At 41.5% G+C, this 12,552-nt stretch overlaps 1 protein-coding gene across 1 annotated transcript in view; it reads left to right on the top strand.

Moving 5' to 3' along the window:
- Positions 1 to 458: 458 nt before the first annotated feature.
- Positions 459 to 12,552, top strand: part of FCRL5 (Fc receptor like 5) — a 44,699-nt gene continuing 32,605 nt past the window's right edge. The window contains exons 1-6 of the mRNA XM_042781885.1: positions 459 to 462; positions 1,974 to 2,210; positions 4,684 to 4,929; positions 5,273 to 5,500; positions 7,706 to 7,984; positions 11,006 to 11,070. Of these exons, the coding sequence (XP_042637819.1) occupies positions 459 to 462; positions 1,974 to 2,210; positions 4,684 to 4,929; positions 5,273 to 5,500; positions 7,706 to 7,984; positions 11,006 to 11,070 (1,059 nt within the window). The remainder of the gene's footprint in view (positions 463 to 1,973; positions 2,211 to 4,683; positions 4,930 to 5,272; positions 5,501 to 7,705; positions 7,985 to 11,005; positions 11,071 to 12,552) is intronic.

Genomic DNA, 12,552 nt, shown 5'->3' with positions numbered 1-12,552 from the left:
CATGTGCACTGGAGAAGAATGTATATTGTGCTGCTGTTGGGTGAAGTGCTCTATAGATATCTATAACCTGGCCAATTCTTTGAGAAGTGGATGGGCTCTTCCTTCTTCCTAGTCTGTCTCAGTCTGCAAGCCGAGCTGATACCTGTGTACCATGTGCACCCCGCTGGGTTTGAAACACCAATGGCCCAGCCTCAAGACTCACAGGAACACATCACCACAGTAAGACAAACCTACAGACAAGTTTGTCTCCCTTAGCCATTGGAAACCTCTCCAATCTCCCCTTACCTGATCCCTGCAGCTGACTCCTCACTCTGTCCCGGTCCCCCTGGCCTTTTACTCTCCTTTCTCCCACTTTCCTGCCTTGCCACTTTGGGGTGTGGCCTGGGTTCCCTCACCTCATGTGGATCCCTGTGGCTGACTCCTCACTCCACTCAGTTAATAGGCTGGCAGAATTGAGCATGGGTCAGTCTGGCTGCAGAGTCAACCACTTGAAAGCACCATAAACCATTGTAATTGACTGCCACAGATGCCAGCTTGAGAAGTATTGTCTCAAAATATTTTTGTTATTCATGCAGAAAATAAAAGTATTTCTTTACAGTGGTAAAATTATATTTTTACATTATAATCAAAATTTAGTGCCTAAGGCATTTGACTGCTAACCAGAAGTTTGGTGGTTCAAACCCACCAGCCACTCCTAGGAAGGAAGGCTGGGCAATCTACTTCCGTAGAGAAACCCGTGGAACGCTACCCTTGAAACTCTACTTCTGTAGAGAAACCTTTCTCTACTACTATACTGAATCCCTTCTCTACTTCTGTAGAGAAACCCTCCTTGGAAACCCAAGGAGGGGTCGCTATGAGTTGGGATCGACTTGACTGCAATGAGTTTTGTTTTGTTTTTTAATCAAAATGAAAACATAAAAGTAAAGACATTCTCATGGGCCAAATAGACCCTGGTCCTGAGTCTCTGCAGACCAGTCCAAGAAATTCTGCAATCAGAGAATGCCAATTAGACACCAGTTTACTGGTGTTGTAAATCTATCTCCAGATACAAAGAAATGGCCTCCAGTGGTCATCAATTTCAACCTTAACATCATTTACACCATGAAATAAGTGAGAGGGGTTTTGTGTTGTTTCATTGTTTAGCTCTTTTTCCAAGAAAAGGTTTTCAAAAGAAGACACTAAATGGATAAAGTATCAGAGTGTTCAACAGCTGGGTCCTAACAAGGAAGAAATGTCCAAAAATGGGAGATTGAGGGAGTAAAGTGTCTGAATCACACATTTTCTTAGTTCTGACTCTTATTGCCATTCTTCTGGGTCAGAGAATGTCTTAGATATTTGAGAAATCATGAATGACAAGAACTCTCTGTAACCCCTATCCTTGTCCAAAATCAGCTGCCCTAGGGTTTCATCCTTGTCTAGGTCACCTCTGGATTCCAGCAAATGACTTGTTAGCTGTATGACTGTGCAAAGTGATGTGATTGTTCTAGGCATTTGGCTCATAATTTCTAAAATGAAAGTGTTGGATAAATTAATCTTTCAAGATATTCTCAGTGCCAAAATCTTATGATCATAGGATTTATCCTTTTAGGAAAAGTGCAAAATTGTCATTTTAATGACTCCTTGGAAAGTTCTTATGAGTTTCTGAGCATGATGAAGGACCAGGGGCAGGGCATAATGTTCTCTAGGATCCAATTTCATAACAGGCTAAGTAAAAAATTTTACCCATTGACATTTGACAGTGAATCATGCTGGTGATGCTCTCTCATGACAACTTTTTGTTCATTGCCATCTCTTGAGCAATCATTCTCTCCCAGGGTATGGAGAGTGTTGACTGACACACAGCCTTGAGCAACCAGTGACCCTCCCTTCGGGACTTCTTAGGGTTCTCCAACCAGGCTTCTTCAGTCTATCCAACACGAATCATCTTACTGGTACTGCAGCACCTCCACTTCACACTCTTCTCTTCTCCTCAGCAACTACTTCCAAGCCTGTAATTTCTCTCCAGCCTCCATGGACCCTAGCCTTCCAAGGAGAGACAGTGCTTCTGACTTGCAATGGAATTGACTCATCAAGGAAAATAACATGGTACCATGGGAGCATTAAGACAGAAACCACAGGAAAAAATTTTGAGGCTCATGATTCTGGAGAATACAGATGCCAGATCCAGGACTCACCCTCCAGTAAGCCTGTGCACTTGCAATTTTCATCAGGTGAGAAAGAAGTGCAAAAAATAAAAACTTTAGAAATCATTTTGGTCCATCTTTTTCTCTAACTGGTACCATTTACTTTGCACAACCTGTGAGGAATAATTTTGCTCCACATTACAGTTAGACAGGCGAGGAGAACATTAAAAAGCTCTTTGTATATGACCAGATGGGAATATAATTTGCTTCTTAATTTTAAATATAAATATTAAGAAATTCTTAATTGTTTGAATCACTCATAGTTCATTCTGTTCAATGGGCAGTGAGGCCAAATAGCCATATCGTGAAGGACATATTTGTCATGCATAAGAGCTAAAGGTTATCAGTGAACCCTGCAAACACTGTTATTTTTAACTGAACAGACTAATGTTTCTTAACCTGTATTCTTAAATTTTCATTTGAATCAGAAATAGCCTGGGCAGCTTATAAACATACAGATATCCAGGATCTACCCTATATTTATGGAATCAAAATCTATAAGAAAAAGGCCAGGAATTTTTGTTTTGTTTTGTTTTGTTTTTTTTTTGTTTTGTTTTAACATGCTGCTCAGATAAAAGGAAATTTGAGAAATAATTTAAACCATTCCTGAGTCTTTGTATAACTTCAAGCATACAAAATTGTCTTGGAATGATAAGTAACATGAGATTTCTTTTTATATTTATATTATCTCTCTCTCCATATTATATATATATATATGTGTGTGTGTGTGTGTGTGTGTGTGTATACACAGTACATTTGTATTTTTTTATATATGTAAAATATTACCTTTCAGTTGATTCCATTCATGGTGACTCCATGTATTAGAAAATAGAACTGCTCCATGGGATTTTTTTTACTATAATCTTTATAGAAGTAAATCTCTAGGCCTTTGTTTCATAGTGTCATTATCTGGCTTCAAACTGCTAACTTTTTGTTAGTAGTTGAGTGTAAACCATTTGTGCCACCTAGGGATATAAATATTTATATATATATACACACACTCTCTCTCTCACTCTCTCTCTGCTTTCTTGTTCACCAAATTGAAGAGCATTACAACTAGGAAGATATATGTTGTTGTTGTTGTTATGTGCCGTTGAGTCGGACCCGACTCATAGCGACCCCTCCTTGGGTTTCCGAGGCAGTATCACTTCTGAGGAAGTAGATTGCCCCATCTTCCTTCCGAGGAGTGATTGGTGGGTTTGAACCGCCAACCTTCTGGTTAGCAGTCCAGTGCCTTAGGCACTATGCTACCAGAGCTCCCAGGAAGATATATAGATGTATCTATATATAAAGAGATAGAGAAAGGAACAGGCATTTTCTTTTTTGTCCTAAAATCACCCATTTTTAATTTAAGGTAGTATCTTCCTAGTTATAATGGTCTTTGATTTGGTTAACAAGAAAGCACCATAGTAGCAATGAATTGGGCTCTGGAGTCATATTGCCTACATTCAAATACCTTCCTACCAGTTACTAACACTGATCTTGGCAAAGTTATCTGAGGACTCTGAAACTCATTATCTCCATATGTAAGTGACATAGTAATAACACTTGCATTATGGGAGTTTCATGGGGAATTCACTCAATGAAGTAATGCCTACATACGTCAAGTACTTAATAAATGTTAGCTAATGTTACTCTGTCCATATCTTCCATCAATTTATAAAAGTTTAATCATAGTCTCTTTTTGGGATAATATTTCCAGCCTGTCCTCATATTTTTCAGTAGGTATGTGAACAATTTATTTAAAGAAGTAAGATTGAGAGAATTCCATTCCAGAAGAAAAAGAGGTCAGATCAGAATTCCGAATCTGGTGGGTAACAAAAAGAACTCGAGAGTTCTAGTTAAACAGATGAATACCAAATCAAGAGTATACCCAGAAGGCAACTTGACAACACATCAAAAATAAACAAACAAAAACCTTATAATGCTCACACTCCTTGACCTGACAATCTCCTTTAAGAATTTACCTACTGAAACAATCATAGATATACACACAAAAAATATTGAAAACCACAAATGGTCAAGAAAATAAGACTCATAAAATAAATTATGTTATTGTCATTGAATGAAAAATTTGTAGCTATTAAAACCAGGTTCAGTAATGATGTTAATGACATAGGAAAGTGTTCATAATATAGTAAGTGAAAATATCAAATATGTAAACCATATCCCAATTCTATAAAAAGAAAAGAGTACAGACCGACTTTCACATACATGGAAAATTTTCACATACACCTGTAAAAGTGGAAAACTGTATGCAAACATCTGGGTGGTAATTGATAGGTGATGTTTATTTACATTCTGTTTTCTAAATTTTCTTAAGTTCATTTTAAATCATAAAAATCATGAGTTCATTTTAAAATCTTAAAAGAAAAAATAATAATTACTTTAAGAATCATTTTTCCTACTTCCAACTCTTATGGACTATACTTGGAATAATCGTGAAAAAATGGGAGAAACAACAGGATGGACCAAATAACTGGTCTTGTATTTCCTACAGCACCACTAATCCTGCAGGTTCCAGTCTCTGTGTTTCAAGGCGAGCCCGTGGTTCTGAGATGCCGGGGAAACAAGGATGTGATACCAAATAGTCTGACAATTTACAAGGATGGAAAAGTCCTGAAAAATGACTCAGAATTCCACATTCATCAAGCAAGTCTAAAGAACAATGGTGAATATTTCTGTAAAGGAATTAAGAAATCTGAAGATTTCATTTCTTCAAACACAGTTAAAATCCAAGTTGAAGGTAAAGTCTTCATTGTTTTGTGTAATGGGTTAGCCATAGAGAGTCCCTGGGGTTGGAGAAGTGGAACAAGAAGAGAAGGGTTGACTGGAATATCATGGAACCACAGTGCTCATTCCTACAGGGAACAGACAGAGTGCAACATTGCTTTAGACCAAAAGATTTTAAGAATAAATGTCTCCTTCTCTTTGCCTGTTCCTGTATGTTCTGTTTGTTGGTGTTTTAATGCGTTGTGTGTTTCTCCAGAGCAGTTCCGGGTCTCACTGCTGGGGGCTGTTGTAATCCTTCTCTTTAGAATCATTTCCACCTCCTGTGCTGATAACCAGACCCTCCCAACCCACTCAAGGGAGCCCAGTCATCCTGACCTGTGAGATACAGCTCCCTCCACAAAGGTCAGACACCCAGATCCAGTTCCGCTTCCTTCGAGATAACAAAACCCTGGGATACGGCTGGAGCTATTCCCCAGAATACCGGATCAAAGCTATATGGAGCACAGGGTATTACTCCTGCACTGTAAAGACAGTGACTTCCAACAAGTGGAAACAGAGCCAGAGTGTGCAGATACCTGTACAAAGTGAGTGTCTGTGAGTTCTGAGGTTTGCTGGGTCTGGGGCAGGGAATAGTGGGCAGAGCTGGACATGGACTTGGGCCATTGGTTCCTGCATGTATGAATGAGAGATGTACTAGAGAAGAGACCTCAACTCTTACGGGCATCTCAAAAATTCTTACAACCACAAAGTCCAAGAAAAGAGAAACAGGATTTATTTTTTTCCTTTCAATGCATTCAGATGCAGCTCTTTCGTTTCCTTCTGAAGGCTTTCTTTCCTGACACAATATATTTCTACTAGGCCTGTAGGCATAAGCTGTGGGCTATAACAAAGACCCAAGCCCCTCTGATTGGGTTGAATGGACTCTGCTCAGTCAGATGGACAGAGTCCTAGAATGCTAGATATCTAGAGCAGAGCATCTAAAAAAAAAAAAAGAAAAAAGAACTACAGGGCAAAGCTTTGGGAATAAGCTAGATTTCAACTTGATGTTACTAGGAATGGTGTTGTATCCACTATCGCTTTTACCAGAGTCTCTAAAACTGTATAGGTACTCAAGCATGGTGGCCAGTGATTGCCCAAGTGCTTCCTCTGATTAAATTTGACCTGCTCCATAGGAAATCTTCTTGAACATTAGAAAGGAACTCATCACCTGGGTTTCACAGTTTTCTGATTGAGGAAGGGTGAATCCAAATTCAGTGCAGATCACCAATCTCTGTTGAAGAGAAATTACAGAGTTCAGCATTACTTGGCTAAGATAATACTCAGTTCTTGCTCATCCTGTCAATAAACAAAAGCCCCGTCATTCCTGGTTACACATTTACCCTATTACCGCTTTCTGCTCTGTCTCCAAGCCATCCTAATGTCTCTCTAGACCCATCAGTTCACAAAACAAACATCTGCTTCTTGTAGACTTCCTTCCTTGACCAAACCAGATACCACTACACCTCTGATGTTTCTTCACATCTTGCTCTCTGTCTCTCTTTTTTTGTCCCCATTTTCTTCTCTTTTGTCTTTAGACCCTCAGACACTTGAGCTCCTAAACAATCCACTGTTCTCAGTAGCCACCAAAATACCTTTCCCAGTGATACAGAGGTATCTATGTCTCAATTAATAGCTAATTCTTGGCAGTAAGCAGAATGCAAATCCATGTAGGACACAGACAGAGGTAGCACTATCATATCATACTCCAAAGATGTAATTGTTGGAGTGGTGGAAACTAAGCCAACATCACCTCCTTCACCAGTATCCAATGCCTTCTTTCTCTCAAAGCTGTTATAATTGTGGTAGTCAAGGAGAAATAGTTGTGTAAAGTCCTGAATCCTTGCTTGGTGCCATCCCCTTCATTCATGAAAAACATCAGGATCACTGTTAGGGTGATAACAATTCATCATTGGACCAGGAGTGAGGAGAGAGACTCAGGTCTAGATTGGTCCTGGATGTTGTTGTTGTTATGTGCCGTCGAGTCAGACTGACTCATAGCGACCCCTCCTTGGATTTCTGAGGCAGTATCACTACGGAAGTAGATTGCCCCATCTTCCTTCGGAGGAGTGGCTGGTGGGTTTGAACCAACCAGCCTCCTGGTTAGCAGTCAAGCACCTTAGGCACTACACTTCCAGAGTTTTTTTAGTCCTGGATACAGCCTTTAGCAGACTAAGTAGCCATAGTCCATCTCTGGCCCAGTTTTCTCAACTGTAATTAGAGAGATTAGAAGTAGGGAGAGTGTAGAAGCATAGGAGAAGGCCCTGGATTAGTGTGTGAGTCAGAAACAGAAAACGATCAAGGGCAGAGCCCTGAGGCCAAACCCAGTGAAGGGAGAAATGAGAAATAAGACTAGCAAAAAGACTCAGAAGGACTTAGGCAAGAGGAGAGAAAGCCCTTCCATGGTCACAGGTAAGAGGTAAAGAGAAAAGAGCTGATGCAGGTAAGGTTGTGGATCTGGTGGTAGTAAGACAAGGAGATCCTTCTCTGTGCACTTCATTTTCTCTGAGAAACAGGGAGATAAAGTCATCTAACATGGGGACATAAGAGAGGAGGAGGGTTCAGAGGTCTGATTGGAAAGGAAGTGGGAAAATGGCCAGCACTGACAACAGAACAGAGAGCTGAAGGGTCCTAGGACACTCTGAGGGACTAGTGGGGAAAGGAGACTAACTTTGCACTGGTCACTGTTTGAAACCTACAGCAAGAAGCAGAACCAACTGTTGACCAATGTTTTTTCTTCCTTTCTTCCGTAGTCCCCTTATCTCAGCCTATCCTCACCCGCAGGCCATCTGAGACCAAGGTTTTTGAGGGAGACATAGTGACATTTTACTGTGAAGCCCAGAAGGGCTCTCTTCCCATCCTGTACCAGTTGTATCATGAAAATATTATCCTGAATAAGACAAAAGTCTTTTCAAGCAGAACAGTTTCCTTCAGCCTCCCTCTGACCTCAGGACATTCTGGGAAATACTACTGCTCTGCTGAAAATGGACTGGGGACTCAGCTCAGTAGGGCACTCAGCCTTGATGTCAAGGGTAAGTTCTGGGTTCTTCTTTCCATCACTCATCTCTAGCCAGTAACCTCTCACATTCATCCTGTCAGAAGTGTGTTCACACCTTCCAGTTTCCTCTGCTTCTTTCTTGTGTCAATCCAATGCCTTTCATAGCTTCCTCATGTACTGACCAACTGTTTGTGTCCTTTGGGCTTTTTTCCTTATGCAGTCAAGGTGCCATCACACCCTGGCTGTCTGCATAGCAGCTCCATCTCCTATGCTGCCCATGTTTTTTGGGAAAAAAAAAAACAAAAAAACTTTTTTTCTTTTTCTTTTCTTGTCCTCTGAATCTCTAGATGCTGATATTCATACATGTCATTGCTCACAATCAGTTCCCAGGGGCACAGAAGGGCCTCCTGTCCCTTAAATATCACACATTGATAATTTTGTTGTTCTTGGCTGTATGGAAAGCCATGTAAGTGCAAAGATAGGTATTAACATCACATTTACTCCAAAGGATTAGGCTATTAGTTGGATCCACAGTAAGAAGCGGAAGCAGAAGTTGACTGATATTTTTAGTCAAAAAGCAATTTTAGAGTCTTTAAAGCAACAGTGTGAGGGGAGGCACAGTTGGAGAAGAGCCTGGAAGCAGGGCAGGAGGTAGTCTGAGGCAGCCAGAAAGTACTTCACATCTGCTTACTGAGCATAATATCTGCAAGGCCATTAAGTCACTTACCCAATAATTAAAAATGGAAATGATTTTTATTGAGCCTTGACTCTCAGCTTTGTGTCATCCATGGGTGGCCAAATCCAGGCCCAATTTTAGGAAGACAGTGTGATATAGGGCTGGGCCTGAAAGCAGCTTCAGTTCCTCTTCTGTGAAACAATAAAAGCACACTGAGAGACAAGCCAGAAGCCAGCCTTTCCCACAACTCCCCCAACAGATGTGCATGATTACGGGAAGTATAAGAGAATTCTAGAGGGGACATCAAATTAAAGAGTAAGAAGTTGAATTCCTAGTATCCAGAGGCCCAAGAAAATTATATCAGTGTTATTGAACACATTTCCAAACCAAAACCAAACTCACTGTCATCGAGTTGATTCCAACTCATAACGACCCCCACTGGGTTTCCAAGCCTGTAAATCTTTATGAAAGTAATTCTCCCCATCTTCCTTTCATGGAGCTGTTGATGGGTATGAACTACTGACCTTCTGCTTAGCAGCCAAAAATGCCTTATTCACTATGCCACCAGAGCTCCTTATTTTTTAGAGGTGTATAAATTTCTATACAATGGCTCATTTGTTCACCAAATGATGATTATTGTGTATACACCATAAGCCAAATTGTACTATGGTCTAATGACACGTAAGACTAGACTTGTGAAGCCCCTGTCTGTGCACTTCTAGAAGTCTGCCAGTAGATGCAGATGTGTAAAAGGGCAAATACCAATCTGAGGGATAGAAGCACTCGTGGCTGTGGGAGCAAATGGGAGAACACCCCAGTCAGAGTGGGGTGGTAAGAAGAAATTTCTTGGAAGAGTTAATGTGTGAGTTGGGACCTAAGGGTGCATGGGAATATTTCAGGGAAAGGAAGACTATATGGGAGGGGGCAGTTGTAGATTAATGGTAGAGTTGTTAACCTCAGCCATGTGGAAGACATGAGTTTTAATCTCACTCATATACCTGATGGACAGCCACTCTCTGTCCATCAGTGACGTCTTGTGTGTTGCTATGACACTGAGCAAGTTTCAGTAGAATTGTCAGACTAGGATGGAATAGTAAGAAAGGAATGAAGATATGCTTCCAAAAATAAGTCAATAAAAACCCTATGTCTCCCAACAATCTGATGGCACAAGGAGAGCAGCATTTCATTCCATTGTGAATAAGGTCACCATGAGTTGGGGGGATGCAACGGAATCACTCTATCACAGCTAACAACAAGAAGTGGGAGGGGGAGAAAAAGCTGTTTCCATGGAGAAGCATGTACTATAATCTTGTAGTTGAGGAAAGAGGACATGTTCAGGAAGGAAGTCAATTCATGTTGATAGAAGCATACGGTGAAATGGTTGAGACAGGTAGGGATGAGGTTGGGGAGAGTGGCAGGGCCAGGATACACAGGCTTTGGAAGCACTAATCAGGGTTTTGGCTTTATTCCAAAGGGTAACTGTGGTGCATGAAAAGCTTTAATGTTGGAGAAGCTCACTTGACCTGTAGAGTAAAGAACAGATTGTAGAAGAGCCAGTGTGGATAGCAGCTAGGAGCAGAGAAGAAGGGACAGGAAAAGAGTGTCCAGTTAGGACCACAAAGCCTGTCTTCAAGCTGAGACAGAATGATACTTCAAAGGATAGTGTCTGACAGAAGACAAGAAACAAGGAGAATGTGTACCACAGAAAGGGGGACAGAGGGTGTTTTCAGCAAAAAAATAGTGGACCAATTTAGATAAGGCAGAGCTGAGAGATGATGATAGAGGAGAACTAAGACCTACCTACTGAATTTAACTTGTGGAAGAGGGAAGAGAAGTTCTTCCACAGACACAGGTCAGTAACAAAGAGGAAGGTGCTGATGCAGGTAAGGTTGTGGGTCCAGTGGCAGCAGGATAAATGGAGGAATCTCTGATGGCTTCATTTTCTCTGAGAAACAAGGGGTGAGGTCATCTGACAAGGAGACATGGGAGAGAAGGAGGGTTCAGAGGCTGACATGAGAGGAAAACACAGAATCACCAGCATGGACAACAAGGCAGAGAGTTGTAGGGTCCTAGGCCACACAGGAGCTCTGGTAGCATAGTGCCTAAGACACTTAACTGCTAACCAGAAGGCTGGTGTTCAAATCCTCCAGCCACTCCTCAGAAGGAAGATGGGGCAGTCTACTTCCGTAGTGATACTGCCTCAGAAACCCAGCGAGAGGTCGCTATGAGTTGAGTCTGACTCGACGGCACATAACAACAACAACAACAACAGGCCACACTGAGGTACTAGTCGGGACTGGAGACTGACTTTCCTCTGGCCACTGATTGAAGCCTACAGTAAGAAGTAGAAGCAAGTATTATTATTATTATCTTTCTTAGTCCCTGTGTCTCAGCCACTCTTCACCCTCAGCAGTCCAGAGACCAAGATTTTTGAGGGAGACAAAGTGACATTTTACTGTGAAGCCCAGAGGGGCTCTCTCCCCATCCTGTACCGGTTGTATCATGGGAATGCCATCCTGGGTAAGATATATGTCTTAAGGATGAGACAAGCTGTCTTCCGCCTCTCTGTGACTTCAGAACATTCTGGGAACTACCACTGCTCTGCTGAAAATGAACAACTGTGGGCCCAGCACAGTAAGGTGGTCAGCCTTGCCATCAAGGGTAAGTCCTGGGTTCTTCTTTCTGTGCTCACCCATTTCCAGCCAACTACCTCTCAACTGAACCATTCAGAAATATGTTCTCAGCACCTTCCAGTTTCCTCTGCTTCTTCCTTAGGTCAATCAAATGTCTTTCACAGTTTCTTTATTCACTGACCAATTGTTTGCCTCTTCTGGTCCTCCTTCCTGTGCAACCAAGATGCCATCACATCCTGGCTCCCTCTCTCCTGGTTCTCAGTTTATGGCAAAGCAAAAGTTTTTACCTTTTTCTCCATGTGTACTTTGAAGAGCCAGATGCCTGATTTTCATTCATTTCATGTGCTCAGTAGCTACACAATCAGTTACCAAGGGCACATATTGGTCTCATGTCCCTTTAATCTCAGACATTGATAATTAGCTATGTGAAAAGCCATGTAAGTACAAAGATAAGTAATATCTTCACACTTACGCCAAAGGATTAGGCCACAAGTTAGAACCTACAGAAAGAAGTAGAAGTAAAACTTAACTAATGTTTTAGTCAAAAAGCATTTTTAGAGTCTTTAGAGCAAAATTGTGATGGGAGCAGGCCAAGAGATAGCCTGATGGAGCCAGAGACAACTTCACCTCAGCTTGCTGGGCATAATGTGCTCAAGGCCACTAAGCCAGTTGTCGGAGAGTTACAAAATGAAAATGATTTCTGCTGAGCCTTGACTCTCAGTTTTATGCCATTGATGGGTGGCCAAATCCAGGCCCAATTTTAGGGAAACTGTGTGATGCATGGTTTGGCCTGAAAGCAGACTCCTTCTCCTGTAAAACAACAGAAGCACATTGGGAGATGCAGGATGATATTGAAGGGGGTCAGGGAACCATAGAGGGGAACATCACATGAAAGAGTGAGAAGCTGAGCTCCTACCATCCAGAAGCCAAAGGAAATTTAAGAAAAAGGTATTGTTGTGTATTGAACACATTTAAAGATATATAATGTTCTGAACATGGCTGGACTACACCTGTGTAACCCCTGTCTGTGCAGTTCTTGGGGTCTACTAGTTGCACATAACAACAACAACTAGTAGGTGCAGATAAGCAAAAGGACAAACACCAGTCTGAGAGACAGAAGCAACTGTGGGTATGGGAGTAAAGGAGAGAAACATATCAATCAGAGAGGGGTAGTGAGAGGAAATTTTTTGGATGAGTTAATATCTTCAGACCTGAGGGTGAGTGGAAATATTTCAGGAAAAAAAAAGACTATGTGGAAAGGGCAGGGGTGGTTCTGTGATGAAATTCTTGACT

The sequence above is a fragment of the Orycteropus afer genome, unplaced genomic scaffold (assembly GCF_000298275.1).
Source record: "Orycteropus afer afer isolate SDZICR_OR568_19922 unplaced genomic scaffold, OryAfe1.0 scaffold00193, whole genome shotgun sequence".
NCBI classification, from domain to species: Eukaryota; Metazoa; Chordata; class Mammalia; order Tubulidentata; family Orycteropodidae; genus Orycteropus; species Orycteropus afer.
This window is presented reverse-complemented; position numbering and strand designations above follow the sequence as displayed.